Source organism: Xenopus laevis, chromosome 8S (genome assembly GCF_017654675.1).
Source record: "Xenopus laevis strain J_2021 chromosome 8S, Xenopus_laevis_v10.1, whole genome shotgun sequence".
Classification (NCBI taxonomy): Eukaryota; Metazoa; Chordata; class Amphibia; order Anura; family Pipidae; genus Xenopus; species Xenopus laevis.
The window spans coordinates 21,321,115-21,337,756 of NC_054386.1; the positions used below are offsets into that span (position 1 = coordinate 21,321,115).

General features: G+C 38.9%; 1 protein-coding gene across 3 annotated transcripts in view; it reads left to right on the forward strand.

Moving 5' to 3' along the window:
- Nucleotides 1–16,642, forward strand: part of LOC108699825 (protein Daple-like) — an 88,214-nt gene that overhangs the window by 40,573 nt on the left and 30,999 nt on the right. For all 3 annotated transcript variants that reach the window (XM_018232427.2, XM_041574815.1, XM_018232428.2), the window contains exons 7-18: nucleotides 2,804–2,944; nucleotides 5,375–5,544; nucleotides 6,033–6,114; nucleotides 7,748–7,906; nucleotides 10,971–11,117; nucleotides 11,434–11,578; nucleotides 11,900–12,081; nucleotides 12,356–12,493; nucleotides 12,575–13,636; nucleotides 13,853–13,980; nucleotides 14,338–14,479; nucleotides 15,992–16,159. In XM_018232427.2, coding sequence (XP_018087916.1) covers nucleotides 2,804–2,944; nucleotides 5,375–5,544; nucleotides 6,033–6,114; nucleotides 7,748–7,906; nucleotides 10,971–11,117; nucleotides 11,434–11,578; nucleotides 11,900–12,081; nucleotides 12,356–12,493; nucleotides 12,575–13,636; nucleotides 13,853–13,980; nucleotides 14,338–14,479; nucleotides 15,992–16,159 — 2,664 coding nt within the window. The remainder of the gene's footprint in view (nucleotides 1–2,803; nucleotides 2,945–5,374; nucleotides 5,545–6,032; nucleotides 6,115–7,747; nucleotides 7,907–10,970; nucleotides 11,118–11,433; nucleotides 11,579–11,899; nucleotides 12,082–12,355; nucleotides 12,494–12,574; nucleotides 13,637–13,852; nucleotides 13,981–14,337; nucleotides 14,480–15,991; nucleotides 16,160–16,642) is intronic.

Here is a 16,642-nt window from a genome sequence, read left to right on the forward strand (position 1 = left end):
GACCTGTACTGGGTCGCAACGCTACTAGACCCTCGGTACAAGCATAAAGTGTCAGAAATGTTACCAACATACCACAAGTCCGAAAAGATGCGGCATTTACAAACCAGCCTGCAAAACATGTTGTACAATGCTTTTAAGGGTGATGTCACTTCAGGAACTCATCAACATTCCAGGGGCAGAGGTGCCAGTAATCCTGCCACGAGCACACCTGCAAGGACAAAGCCCTTTGGCCAGTCTGTAACGTCAGACATGCAAATGTTTTTCTGTCCAAGGCAGCGCCACAACCCTTCTGGATCCACCCTCAAAGAACGCCTCGACCGGCAGGTAGCGGACTACCTGGCATTAACTGCAGATATCGACACTCTGAGGAGCGATGAACCCCTGGACTACTGGGTGCGCAGGCTTGATCTGTGGCCAGAGCTGTCACAATTTGCCATGAACCTCTTGTCTTGCCCAGCCTCAAGTGTGCTCTCAGAAAGGACCTTCAGTGCAGCAGGAGGGATTGTAACTGAGAAGAGAACTCGCCTAGGTCACAAAAGTGTCGATTACCTGACCTTTATTAAAATGAATGAGGGGTGGATCTCGGAGGGTTACTGCACGCCGGAAGACTTGTTCTGACTTCTATGCAGCTGTCCTTCTCTTCAAGCCTCATGACTCCACACACAGCTGTCCTTTAGCGTCCTCCTCCTCCCTCCGCCACCGTTACAAACTAGGGTGCAAACCCTACTGGTTTAATTTTTTCTGGCCTCTGTGCTTCAGTGGCTGCAACCAAAAAAACTGGGCAAACAATGTCTACAAGGTCAACGTATGGCAAAAAATGACTATTTTCAGCATTTATATGGCATATTTTTTCTGGCAACTGTGCTTCAGTGGCTGCATCCAAAAAAATGCATATTTTCTGCATTTATATGGCATAATTTTTCTGGCCTCTGTGCTTCAGTGGCTGCAACCAAAAAAATGCATATTTTCTGCATTTATATGGCATAATTTTTCTGGCCTCTGTGCTTCAGTGGCTGCAACCAAAAAAATTTATATTTTCAGCATTTATATGGCATAATTTTTCTGGCAACTGTGCTTCAGTGGCTGCGACCAAAAAAATGACTATTTTCAGCATTTATATGGCATATTTTTTCTGGCCTCTGTGCTTCAGTGGCTGCGGCCAAAAAAACTGGGCAAACAATGCCTACAAGGTCAACGACGTTGACCTTGTAGGCATTGTTTGCCCAGTTTTTTTGGCCGCAGCCACTGAAGCACAGAGGCCAGAAAAAATATGCCATATAAATGCTGAAAATAGTCATTTTTTGCCATACGTTGACTCAACGTATATGGCAAAAAATGACTATTTTCAGCATTTATATGGCATATTTTTTCTGGCAACTGTGCTTCAGTGGCTGCGACCAAAAAAATGCATATTTTCTGCATTTATATGGCATAATTTTTCTGGCCTCTGTGCTTCAGTGGCTGCAACCAAAAAAATGTATATTTTCAGCATTTATATGGCATAATTTTTCTGTCAACTGTGCTTCAGTGGCTGCGACCAAAAAAATGCATGTTTTCTGCATTTATATGGCATAATTTTTCTGGCCTCTGTGCTTCAGTGGCTGCAACCAAAAAAGTTTATATTTTCAGCATTTATATGGCATAATTTTTCTGTCAACTGTGCTTCAGTGGCTGCGACCAAAAAAATGCATATTTTCTGCATTTATATGGCATAATTTTTCTGGCCTCTGTGCTTCAGTGGCTGCAACCAAAAAAATTTATATTTTCAGCATTTATATGGCATAATTTTTCTGGCAACTGTGCTTCAGTGGCTGCGTCCAAAAAAACTGGGCAAACAATGTCTACAAGGTCAACGTATGGCGAAAAATGACTATTTTCAGCATTTATATGGCATATTTTTTCTGGCAACTGTGCTTCAGTGGCTGCGTCCAAAAAAACTGGGCAAACAATGCCTACAAGGTCAACGTATGGCAGTTGTTTAAAGAGAACAGTAGATTACTAGCCAGCAAAGCTACCTAAGCTAAAATGTCCCTCAAATCCCTGCAGACTTCTGTCCCTCCAATACAGAGCAGTATCAAGCAGATTACTAGCCAGCAAACTTACTATCATCTGTCCCTGAAATCACTAACAGCTCTCCCCCTACACTATCTCTTCCAAGCACACACAGGCAGATTTTTCAGATACATTTTTGCCCTTGATCCCCCTCTGGCATGCCACTGTCCAGGTCGTTGCACCCTTTAAACAACTTTAAAATCATTTTTCTGGCCAGAAATGTCTTTTCTAGATGTTAAAGTTCGCCTTCCCATTGAAGTCTATGGGGTTCGCGAACCGTTCGCGAACCGCTCGCGTTTTTGCGCAAGTTCGCGAATATGTTCGCGAACTTTTTTTCCGACGTTCGCTACATCCCTACTTACGAGTGCTTTTTGTTTGGTAGGAGCGGGGGCTGTACAGGGGCCCAGATAGTTAAAATAATACGTAGGAGGGTAATTTCTTCTTTCAGTATGATGGGTGACCTCTGTTCCTCCTGTGATATATTGCACCAGCTGTGCTAATCAATGGCTAATTTCTTAAAAACTCGCATATACTTTCAAAATGATACTGTTAAATACATTTGACCTATTTTCTTCCTAACCAATCTCTGCTTTAATTGCAGTAGACTAACCAAACCTACACTGCTAGCTGGATTCTCTTTGTAACTGCAATGGTAAAATATAGTGCATGTGTTAATAAATCAGCCCCTCTGTGTGTGTGTTTCATGTTTTGCCTATTTTTCAAATACTGTATCTGTAATATATTTGTGCAGGTAACCCATAATCAGCAGAATGTGTTTGACCTTCAGTGGTTAGAACTTCCTGATATGGCACCAGATGAGCTGGATTTACTCTCCAGGAACATGGCCTTGCACCTTAAGAGGCTTATTGATGAAAGGGATGAATGCAAAGAGGTATACATATACATATATTAGGGGATTACCAGTGGGCAGCTTTTTCAACCAAACTAAACAAAACAAAATTTTCATTTACAGTGCAGAAACAGGACAGTGGTGGGAGCTGGTCAGCCAACACCTTGTCCTCTTGCTAGCTTTTACTTCTGTAATGGTGTTTATAGGGCATTTAGACCTTTTAAATAGCAGCCTACGTTGCAAGTTCCTGCAAAAATTTAAATTTGAACTTTTCTCTGTAATCTTTAGAGTTGCACTTAAAATCACTCAGTGTTGATGATTTGTCCTTGGAAATTCTACTTTTATTGAGACTTTGAGGCAGATTTATTAAGAGTCGAATTGAAAATTAGAATTAAAATTTTCAAAAAAATTTTTATGGTCAAAACACTCAAATTCAAATTGTGAATTATCTAAACTCGATTTGAGTTTTAATTTGCAACCTAAAACCTGCCGAGTTCATGCATACTGTGAGTCAATGGGAGAGGTCCAGGGATCAATTTGGACATGTTAGTAGCCTTCCTGACATTCAAGGTTTTTTTTTTTGGAGAAAAAACCCGAATTGAGTTTAGTTGAATTCGATTCAAATTGGATTCTAGTTTAGAGTCAGTAAAATTCATCCGAGTTTTAGATATTCGATTTTTATTATAAATAACCCCCAGTCGAATTTGAGTATATTCGAATTTAATAGAGTATAAAAAACTCACTTGAATTCAAATTCGACAATTAATAAATGTGCCTCCCCGACAAGACTTCAGAACAGTAGATAATTTAGTATTTCTGTTTCAAAGTAAAGAAGAAGCTATGTTTGTGGGTTATATGGATTATGGGCCTAGGTAAAGGTGGCCATACACGGGCCGATAAAAGCTGCAGACAGAGCGTGTCGGCAGCTTATTGGCCCGTGTATGGGGCCCCCCGACGGGCTTCACCGATCGAGATCTGGCCAAAAGTCGGATCGCGGCCGCGTCTATTCGTTGATGTGGTCCCTCGATCCGACCGCCCGTTAGGCATCGTTAGGATCCGATCGTTGGGCCCTAGGGATCAGCCCGATATTGCCCACCTCCGTCATGAGATCTACCTTGATAAAAATAGTGGGCCGACTACCGTACGGCACAAGAACAGGGAGTTGCTGCAGTGATATTGCAATTGAGCAGGGGGGTTGCAGTGATACTGCTAATGAGCAGGGAGTTGCAGTGATATTGCTACTGAGCAGGGAGTTGGAGTGGTATTAATACTGAGCAGGGAGTTGTTGCAATGGCATTTCAATTGAGCAAGAAGTTGCAGTAATATTTCTACTGAACAGGCAATGTGACAGTTAGTGAGACGGGTTCCTGTGCTCAGTACCCACACGCTGGCACTTGCTGCATTACGATGGCTGAAAAGGAGCCAGTGCCCCGGGCTGCAGTAGCAATCTAGCTGAGGAGAAATATACAGGACACAGCTGCAGTGGGAGCTGCAAGGGAAGGGGTCCAGCAGCAGCAGGAGCCGGGGCAGCCATCTTTACTAAGGGACCATACAATCCACAGCGGAACGCACAGGCCTTCACCAGCAGCGGGAGCGGCGGCGGCACGCCCTTCAAGACTCTTCCGCGTTCCCTCCTCTTTGGTCCAGGCAGGTCGCAGTCTACCAGGAACATTACCGGGATCTACTGGTAGACCGCATTCATCGTCCCGGGCACCCCTGTTTTAGCTATTTATACTACAATGTCCAGCATATTTTAGTTGTTTGGGCTGGTATTTCAGCAACAGTTCTCTTACTGCATGTAACTTTCATATGTCATTATATTAGGCTTTATGGGCGTAAATTATTGTGGCTATACATTTTTTTGATGTGGTACTGGATTGGAGTACAGGTATGGGACCTGTTATCCAGAATGCTTGGGACCTGGGGTTTTCTGCATAATGGATCTTTCTGTAATTTTGATCAAAATACCTTGTCTACTAGAAATTCATGTAAACATTAAATAAACCCAACAGGCTGATTTTGCTTCCAATCAGGATTAATTATATTTTAGTTGGGATCAAGTACAAGGTACTGTTTTATTATTACAGAGAAAAAGGAAATCTTAATATTTAAAAATTTGGATTATTTGATAACGGAGTCTATGGGAGATGTTCATTCCGTAATTTGGGAACATTACTTTTTAACAGATCCCATACCTGTACAGTATTATTATTATTACAGAGAAAAAGGAAATCATTTTTAAAAATGTGGGTTAATTGATCTCTATTCATTTGCTGCTTAAACCAGAGCCTGCACATGGTTACTGTAAAATAAAGTCTATTACCAATAAGCACTAGATGGTGTTGAACAATGTTAGATTCCTAACTGAACTCAGAGTAACCATTAGTACTGCAACTTCTGCCATCTGGAAGCTAAGGTCATATCTGATATGCTTTTGTGCTGGTGAGATTACGGGAGATGCCATTTTTGCAGGTAATTGTCGATTTGACACAGGAGAGGGATTATTTGCAGTTCCAAAAAAAGTCTTCAAGTCCTGATGCATCAACTAACATGGTCAGTCATGTGGTCAGTGAGGACAAGAAGCACCTGGCGGTGGAGCTCGCTGAGAGCAAAGCAAAGCTCCGTAGAATACGTCAAGAGCTGTAAGTTTGTTACAGCAGCCTCCGCACAATATGTCATGTCACCTATAAAGTTTGAGGATTCCCTCAGTGTATCAATAGCATCATAATTAGGGATGCACCCAATTCACTATTTTGGATTCGGCCGAACCCCCGAATCCTTTTGCAAAAGATTTGGCCGAATACCGTACTGAATCCAGATCCTAATTTGCATATGCAAATTAGGAGTGGGAAGGGGAAAACATGTTTACGTCCTTGTTTTGTGGCAAAAAGTCACACGATTTTCCCTCCCCACCCCTAATTTGCATATGTAAATTAGGATTTGGTTCGGCCGGGCAGAAGGATTCTGAATCCGAATCCTGCTGAAAAAGGCTGAATCCTGAACCGAATCCTAGATTCAGTGCATCCCTAATCATAATGTTTCCAGGGCTTTATCTTGCTGTTAAACCATTAATTCTTTGTGAGTATCAGTTGATGGGCCACCATAATATAGGAAAATGCATTATTTTTAGGGAAGAAAAATCCGAGTTGTTGTTGGATACAAAGCATGAAGTTGACAGACTCAACCTGGAACTACAGAAGATTAAACAAGAGGTAGGTATGATTTGCTTTTATTTCACAGCAATGTTTACATCTTAATCAAGAAAAATCTGTGCTTTTTTGTTTTTACATTTATTAGGTCCCTTTTTTTTTTAAAACATTAAACACTTGCTAGAATGCAAGCACTGATTGATCTGATATATTTTATACTAAAGAATGCTCAGACCCAGGTGCTTTATTCCAGTGGAAATACCTGAATTTAAAGGAGTCGTTCACCTTTGAGGTAACTTTTAGTATTAAATGTCTTGTTCCTAGCAAATTTGCATTTGGGCTTCTTTATTTATATTTTATAGTTTTTAAGTTGTTTGCCTTTACAGCTTTCAAATGGGTGGGGTCACTGACCCCATCTAAAACGCAAATGCTCTGTAAAGCTACAAATTTATTGTTATTGATACTTTTTTTTTTTATAACTTATTGTTCTGGCCCTCTCCCATTCATATTCCATTCTTGTATTCAAATCAATGCATGGTTGCTAGGGTAATTTGGACCCTAGCAACTAGATTGCTGAAATTGCAAACTGGAGAGCTGCTGAATAAAAAGCTAAATAACTCAAAAACCACAAATAATAAAAAATGAAAACCAATTGCAAATTGTCTCAGAATAGCACTCTCCACCCCATAGACACAAGTTGATTTAAAGGTGAACAAGCCCTTTGTAAAAGCATCTAAGATACATTTTGGAAAAGCATTATTATTCCTGTTTTATTACAATAAAACAGGAATTGCATAGCATTATCTTGCTTTATTATTCCTAAGGAACATTCCCTCTGCTTATTTGTTATTTCCAAATTTTTCCATCATTGGTTGGAATGAGGTGTAAACAACAGCACAGACACTATATAGGGGCAGATTTACTAAGCTTGAGTGAAGGATTCGAATGATAAAAAATTCGAATTTCGAAGTAGTTTTTTAGGTACTTCGACGATCAAATGGGTCGAATTCGATCGAATCGAATGATTCGAACGTTTCGAAGTAAAAATCATTCGACTATTCGACCATTCGATAGTCAAAGTACTGTCTCTTTAAAAAATACTTCGACTACATACTTCGCCACTTTAAACCTACCGAGGTTCAATGTTAGCCTATGGGGACCTTCCCCAGCACTTTTCTAAGTTTTTTGTGGTCGAATAAAAATCCTTAGATCGATCGCTTAAAATCATTCGAATTGTTCGATTCGAATGATTTTATCGTTCATTTTTATTCGATCATTCGATCAAAGTATTTGCAGTAAATCCTTCGAATTCGATATTCGAAGGATTTTACTTCGAGGGTTTTTTAACCCTCGAAATTCGACCCTTAGTAAATCTGCCCCTATATGTGTAGTGAACATGAATATATGTACAAAAGTGTTCTTACGCAATATCCACCGGACAGTATCAGTTTTTGTCAGTATTCGTGTTTGATTCTTTAGAATGGGAAGTAATGTAGGCATAGAAGCGCCTTTTGATGCTATATTTCTCCCTGACTTGGCTATGGTAGTCAAAGTGCTGCATTTGCCATGGTATATTTTTAGTTTTTTACTCCCAATCATATTGTGATTTCATGTAAATAAGTTGTATAGCCTGCACATAATGATGGTAAATATTCTGACATTTTTTTAAGCATTTATCCATGTTATCTTTTTAAAGAACTTCCAATTTGCCGCTGAGGCTCGAACAGCGCGCACCTACAGGGATGAAATAGATTCCTTGAAGGAAAGAGCCAGCAGAGTGGACCGTTTGGAGAATGAGTTGGCCCGGTGCAAAGAAAAGCTGCATGATGTCGATTTCTACAAGGCTCGAATGGATGTATGTGTTACACTTACTTTGTTGGTGTTGAGTTACTATAGACTTCAATTTTCCTGCTGCATTGTGCTTACTTTGGGGAAATACTTCTTTTTTTTAAATAAATTTAGTAGGGATGCACCGAATACACGGCCAAATCCCCGAACCGAATCCGCAGGGGCGTAACTACAGAGGAAGCAGACCCTGCGGCTGCAGGGGGGCCCAAGAGGCATAGGGGGCCCCATAAGGCTCTAATTAATTAGGAATTTTAATATATATTGTTAATACAGGGTAACCATTTGATATTTTGGGAGCCCTAAAATTATTTTGCTGTGGGGCCCAGTAACATCTAGTTACGCCACTGCGAATCCGAAAGGAAAAAGTGGAAAGAATTCTTCTTTGGTGATGAAAATTCACATGATTTCCCTACCGCCCCTAATTTACATATGCAAATTAGGATTCGGATTTGGTTCAGCCAGGCACAAGGATTCGGCCGAATCCAAATCCTGCTGAAAAAGGCCGAATCTCGAACTGAATCCTGGATTTGGTACATCCCTAAAATGTATGGTGTTTCTTTGTAAGAAAATCTAAGGAATTTACCCTGTTAGCAATCCCCTTGATAATGGCTGGCTTCTAGTATTTAAATTATGGGATTATGATTCAATAGGAGGCCAGTGAGAAATCATAAACAAGCCTGCAAGACTGTAATTTACAAATACAGCCGCAAATGTGGTCGTACTAAAATGTTGCATGTATTGATGCCATTTATCCATCAAACATGATCCTTGCACGTCTGTGTAATTGTTCTAATCACCAGTGGGCCCACCCAGTCTCCTCTAATCAGTCCATGCACCTACCTATTGACATTGGGAACCTTTGAGCTACTGCCACCTACCGTGGGTTGCAGCAAAAGCTGTAACAAGCTTGTATGAAAAGAATCCAATGCTGTGTTGTCTTAACATGGAGGAAATGACTTTCTGAAATTTTAGTCAAAACTTCATAAAAACGCACTCTTACAATTGCAATTGATTTGATGCATTGGGTACAATTGTGGCTCACCAAAGTGGTGCTGGAGTTCTGCAATTGCTTTCAAAAATTTCATTCGCAAATGCCACTGCATTTGTAAATCAGGATTTAATTATTCATAGACAAGGCTAAAACTGCAAGATTCCTTTACATCGGCATGGATAATTAAAACAATATACATTCCGTTAGTAATATTACCATTGACCACACCAACAGGTATAGTTTTGGAAAATAATGTATAGTGGTCTTTTAAAATAGTATGCCCATCATTGTACCCACCACAAGGAAGCCAAACGAGTGGATCTTTCAGTGTTTAGCCACCTATACTTGTTATTTCTAGTGACTTTATCCATAGGTGATGGCTATGGGATATTGTACTTGTGCAAACCTTCACCTGTGGTGTTAGTGTGGGTATTTGTGACCATATACCGGCTGTATTGTTTACAGCCTCCTTGCAATGTGTTCAAAGCATCAACAATTTGGTACTGTGGTTATTATTATGCAGGATATCTTGAATTCAGTCAAACATTCCAGATTCAATTACCAGATAGCCTTTTACTTTTTACTATGATCCCCTTAAAAGAGTTGCATGCCAAGAACTGCTGTAATGTTGCCCCACCAGTTTACACTAAAATGTTTCTCACCCATCAGTATGCATATTTGTTAGCTATATATAGGTTGTTATATTAGTGTTTTATTTTGGATAAGAGACATCCAAAGAGATTAGAGATGCACCATTATACAGAATGTATACACCATAAAGGGTTTGAGATAACTTTTAGTATGATGTAGAGCAGTGATCCCCAACCAGTAGCTCGTGAGCAACATGTTGCTCTCCAACCCCTTGGATGTTGCTCTCTGTGTCCTCAAAGCAGGTGCTTATTTCTGAATTACAGGCTTGGAAGCAAGTTTTAATTGCATAAAAATTAAGTATAGTGTTAAGTAGAGCCTCTTGTAGGCTGCCAGTCCACATAGGGGTTACCAAACGGCCAATCACAGCCATTATTTGGCACCCCAAGTGACTTTTTCATGCTTGTGTTGCTCTCCAACTCTTTTACATTTGAATGTGGCTCACGGGTAAAAAAGGTTGGGGACCCCTGATGTAGAGAGTAAAATTCTGAGACAATTTGCAATTGGTTTTCATTTTTTAGCAAATAAGGTTTTTGTTAGGGATGCACCAAATCCACTATTTTGGATTCGGCCGAAATTTTTTTTTTACTTCCTTGTTTTATGACAAAAAGTTATGCGATTTTCCTCCCCATCCTTAATTTGCATATGCAAATTCTGATTCGGTTCGGCCGGACGGAAGGATTCGGCCGAATCCGAATCCTGCTTAAAAAAGGCCTAATCCTGGCCGAATCCCGAACCGCATACTGGATTCGGTGCATCCCTAGTTTTTGAGTTATTTAGCTTTTTAACCCTAGCAACCATGCATTGATGTGAATAAGAGACTGGAAGATAAACATGAGTTGGCCCGGTGCAAAGAAAAGCTGCATGATGTCGATTTCTACAATGCTCGAATGGATGTATGTGTTACACTTACTTTGTTGGTGTTGAGTCACTATAGACTTCAATTTTCCTGCTGCATTGTGCTTACTTTGGGGAAATACTTCTTTTTTTTAAAGAAGAGGCCCAAATAGAAGGATCAGTAATAAAAAGTAACAATAACAATACATTTATAGCCTTACAGAGCATTTGCTTTTTAAAAGGGGTCAGCGACGCCCAATTTAAAGCTGCAAAAAAAAGGCAAATAAAAGTTGCAAAAGTTGCTTAGAATTGGCCATTCTAGAAGATACTAAAAGTTACCTTAAAGGAGCTAACAAACATTTTTAAAAAATCCTTTGGTTTCTGTAAGAGTCTAAGATCTGGAACAAATGTAATTGTCTGCATCTGAAACTAATTCTGCCTTCGCTGCTAGTGGTTCTCCAAAGAAATATCTAACTTCATGGCTAGAGAAGTTCTGTAGCATCGGAATTAATGATGCACCAAATCCACTATTTTGGATTCTGACAAAAAGCTACATGAATGTATAGAGGCTTATGGCAGATTTTATTAATTACAGGAACTGAGGGAGGACAATATGATCCTGATTGAGACAAAATCCATGTTAGAGGAACAGCTGGCTGCTGCACGAACCCGGACAGACAAACTTCATGAGCTTGAAAAAGAAAATTTACAGCTGAAGTCAAAAATTCACGACCTTGAACTGGTAAAAAGCTCCTTAAATTTCCTTTAGCCTTTTTAAAAAAAATGATTTAATGAATAGAGAAGCGTGACTGTGTACTTATTTGTGGCTTTGAGTGGGCAAATTGGACTGTGTTGTTCAGTTTTTGATAAAATATAGGTTACTTAAATATATAAAATCTTTTATTATGGGTAAGTTAATTGATCGATTTTCTGCACTGAACCCTCAGTTGTGCGTTAAAGCAGATCAATCATGAATTGGATTTATTGAGTTTATAGTGGGGAGGTAGTTTGATGTTTTTAATGACATACATATTTCCACCTCCTTTACATATTGGTAGGATTGTTACTCAGACAAGAACAGAATTGAGGAGTTGCTGGAAGAAAACATGGTACTGGAGATAGCTCAGAAGCAGAGCATGAATGAGTCGGCTCAGTTGGGCTGGGAACTGGAGCAGCTATCCAGAAGCACTGACCTGTCTGATGGTAAATACCATATCAACCACAGTCATATTTATCTAGGCCTACATTAAATTAAGAAGCTATTACACCTTTTTTTGCCTGCATGATGTTTATGGTGTGTCCCACATGGACTGCCATGGACCTGTAGGAATTCTCATTTATTCAGGCTAGTAGAACATTTTACTATAATGCTCATAGGCTTCATAACTGTTCTGATTGTCATTAAAGCATCCCTGACCTATATTGTACCCAGAGCAGCTACCTGTTATATAAGTTATACAATAAAGACTTTTTCTACGGTTTCCCACAGTTTTACACAACGTTGTTGTTCTCTTTTGTAACTAGCAAGAAAGTCATTTGTGTTTGAGTTAAATGAAACCACGTCCAGCAAGATATTAAAGCTGGAAAAAGAAAACCAGGGCCTTCAGAACATTATTCAGGAGTTAAGAGAGGCCTCACTTACCCTGGAGGAGGGCAACCTTAAGGGACATGAGTTGGAAAAGGAAAATCAGCAGCTCAGTAAAAAGGTAGGTATTATGTGCTTACACATTTCCCTTTTGGTCAGTTTAGGCCCAGACTTCTGCTGCATTTATCCATCTTCCTTGACTTCTAGGTTTATTATAAACATTCAGCCCAGGTTTTAATTTTTCATTCTGAGTACTATAAAAAATGCCTGCTCTGCAAATATCTTTGCATATATCATGGTCCTAAAACCTTGACAGCTGCCATAGGGTTTATAATTGTACAAAAATAATATATTGGTAACCTTTTTGTTTTAATATATTATGTTCCTCAAACAAGATTGAAAATTTGAATCAGCAAATTGAGAGGGAGCGACAGAGCAGCGCAGATATGGAGAGTCTAAGTGAAGATCTTCTGAAAGAAAAAGACCAGCTTTCTCAAGCATTAGAGAATATAAAATCTGAAAAAGAGAAACAGGTAAAACTTATTTGACATATGTTCTCTTTCATGATCATGGTATTATTACAATGGTATGATAATGGTATGCTGTTATTCTAGATTAAAGAGTTGGGACAGGAAAATAAGCACCTCATTCAAACACTGGAGGCGGTTCGGCAAAGGTCTCAGGTTAGCACTGAAGCAAGAGTTAAAGATATTGAATTGGAAAACAAAATCCTTCATGAGACTATTAAAGACAGAAGTTGCAATGTGAATGAGTTGGAATATAAAAAGAAGCAGCTACAAAAAGCTTTTGATCAGTCCAAGGAACAAGTGGAGAAGATGGAGAAGGAGTTACAAAGACTGGAAAACCAGAATGAAACATTGACTAAGAAAGTTACCTCCATTAAGTTGGTAGAAGAAAAGATGCAAGTGGTAGAAAAAGAAAATGAAGTATTAGATGGAGAGAACATAGTGTTGAAGAAGTCTTTGGACACATTGCAGAATGTTACAATAAGGTTGGAAGTACTGGAGAGTGAGAACAAACAACTGGATGAAGAAAACCTTGAACTGAGAAGAGCAGTTGAAGCCATGAGGTTCTCTTGTACAAAAATCACACAGATTGAAAGAGAAAATAATGAGCTTCAGAAGAAAAAAGAGGAGCTGCAAAAGAATGTTGAGCTTCTGAAAGCACTTGGGAAGAAGTCAGAGCGCTTGGAAGTCCATTACCAGGGCTTGAGCAATGAGAACTGGAGACTACAGCAAATGTTAGACAATGGAAATAAAAAGATGAATGATCTAGAGAAGGAGTTGCATGATGCTGAGATGGAGAATAAAGAGCTTCAAAGGTCCTTGGAGGAACTGAAAATTTGTAACAAAAGGCTGGAGAGAATGGAGGAAGAAAACAAAGCTAAAGAGCAAGAAATGGTCCGGCTGGAGAAAGATAATAAAATATTACAGAAAGAGTCAAAAAGACTGTGGCAGCAGGTGGAGCTGAAAGATGCTATCATAGATGACAACAATGTGAAGCTAACAGATTTGGAGAAAGAAAACCGTGCACTAGAAAAAGAGGTATCCAAGCTGAGAGACTTATCCACTAAAACGCGAGATCTGGAGAGGGAGAACAAGGATCTTCTACAACAAATGACTGTTGACAAGAGAACACTAGCTACATTAAGAGAGGTAATGCATGGTTTAGTTTTTTTGCTTCTATTCTCTTTGCTTTTGAGATAGCATATTTCTTTGTTTCAAAGTTACCAAGAAGAGTATGTATAGTGTGCCCATGAAAATGACGGTGTGTTCTCAGCTCACTAGCTTAGTGAAAATATCTAGTAGTTTTTTGTACCTTCTATGTATTTTTGGTGGTCTATCTTTTTACTAAACAAACATCTTTTGCAGGATCTTGTCCTAGAGAAATTAAAAACCAAGCAAATGTCAAATGAGTTGGATAAGTTGAGCCTTGAGTTGGAAAAAATTGGCCTAAATAAGGAATTGATGTTGCAGGATGAGAACAGCAATGCTGAAAAGTAAGCATTTTAGATAAATGTTGCGAAAACTTTGTATGGCACTTATAAGACAAAGAACAAAATCTGAATGCATCACAATCAAGCTTTAAACAAGTTGCAGATCTAAATAAAGTTCCGCACAGCTTCATAGGTGGTAGACAAAAATTGCACTATAACATAGGAATAGCCTAACATGCCAGAACAGAAGATATTCCTTAAATAGCTTTGGAATGTGGTTTTGTTCTCTATTTTGCATTTTAGTGAAATACTCTCATTGTAGTCCAAAACTAGACTCCAAGTTGGATATCTCTGCTCTAGTTGATATCAATTTGATAGTCAGAACGAATGGATGTAAAATATTTTATCTTTACTATATAGAAAATACAAACTCCTGGAGAAGAAGATTGAATCAACACTAAAGACATCACTAGCAGTGAAAGAAAACAAGATATTGACACTGGAGATGAAGATAGAGGAGACAAGCAGTCTGAATCAGCAACTGCAGAATGAACTAAATTTGGTATGTTTCTAGAATTCTGTAGAATAGTTGCATAAAACAGTTTTTTTACTCAATGTAGGTGTTCTACAACCTAATGCATCATCATTAGAGAAGGAGTAATGAGAGGAAAATGACACTGGGCAGATATATAGCCTAATGGTTCAGAGCCATATATAAACTTGCATACAGCCTGGTTCAAGCGTGTTAGATCTCATCAGTGCAAGATATTGGAACATGGCTTCTGAGGGGTAGGACTTGGAGAGTAGCGAAATGGGAAACTGAACCTGGTTAGGGTGAGAAGGGCTAAAATGAGTCAAAAAGCCCTTCGTTAGCAATCTACATGTAAAGTGAAGCCTTCTGAAACCAAAAGGTATTTACTTGTTTCATGCCAGACACACAGCACTGCCTAGATACCAAAATAAGAGTTTATTTCTCCCATAAGGCAGCATGTGCAAATTACTTCTTTATGCCCCTTTGGCCAACTATGCATCCAGAACCACTGGTTTATAGCACAGATACATCCTAATTGTTCAGAGCCATATATCCAAACTTGCAAACAGCCTGTATCTGTGCTGTAAACCAGAGGTTCTGGATGCATAGTTGGCCAAAGGGATATAAAGGAGTGATTTGTAAGTCTCTGCCCATGATGCCTTATGGGAGAAAAAAAGCTCTTATTTTGGTATCTAGGCAGTGCTGTGTGTATGGCATGAGACAAGTAAATATCTTCTGATTTCAGAAGGCTTCGCTTTGCATGTAGATTGCTAACTAAGGGCTTTTTGACTCCTTTTAGTCCTTATCACCCTAACCAGGTTTGGTTTCCCATTGGGTAGAGTAGAGACAAGCAATGGTTTTATGCCGGTTTTAGTATATCCTTTTGATAAATAATAGTGGGCTGTCTTTAACTAGGGAATACAAAACCTAAGGGTATCCCTTTTCTTGAACCACTAACAGGCATTTTACTATATTATGTTTTGAAAAAGTCCTTATGCAGAAAGCAATGGGTGCTTCAGATGCACAATAACAGATCTATGCCATCCAATAGCATTTTAGGCATATGCTAACGGAGCAGCAAACTCTACATTCTGACTTGTAACTTGTTTATAGGCCAAAATAAACACTGTTAATGTAACATGGTGGATACATAAACAACCAATAGAATCTAAAAATACAGTAACTCATCTTTGTAAGAATAGGCACACATCTTACAAATCAGAGGTGGTTGAACAATTACAAACTTATAAAGAATGTCTTCATCCTGGCTGTTTGCTTCTAGTTTATTTTATTTCTTTATCTGGCTATTATTATTATTAACATGTATTTATATAGCGCCAACATATTGCGTAGCACTGTAAAGTAACTGTGATTATACAACTACATCACATGAATTACATACATAGAATATATGGAGTAACAAACATCACAATCAGTACAGGTACAAAGAGGTGAGGAACCTTTTATAAGTTTAAAATGTTTGCCTATAAAAGAGAGGCAAACACTTGATGCATCAAAACGATTGACCTTTGTATGTTTCAGATTAAGAAAGACGTTGTAGCATCCAAGCAAAACCTGAAGGGAACTGCTCAGAATTCATATACAACGCTCAGCTTGAAACCAGAGTGCAACAGCCAGTTAAAAGGACAACGAGAGACCACTGTGGAACTGCTTAAGTTTAAGGACCGAATTATTGAGCTGGAAAGAAATGTGAGTGTTCTATTTGCTGCTGATAGAAGTCTAACAGAATCTACTTGCTTAAAGAAAATGAATGCAAAAAACACAGGTTGCTCATGTAGTAAATAATATCTGGTATAATTCATATGTATGTATGTATGTATGTGTATGTATGTATGTATGTATGTATGTATGTGTATGTATGTATGTATGTGTATGTTTGCATATTACCTTTATCTGGCACAGAACAGTTACAAAATATCTATAACATTTCTATTAATGCATATGCTGCTTTTCAGGATGCTGCATGGAATATATCCCCTGTTGGTTTAGCCTAAGTCATAGATGTTGCACAATTCTGCCTCATCCCTCACCGCATCCTTCTGCAGCCCAAAGACACTATAATTAAAGGGATATTGTCATGGGAAAAAAAATTCAAAATGAATCAGTTAATAGTGCTGCTCCAGCAGAATTCTGCACTGAAATACATTTCTCAAAAGACCAAACAGATTTTTC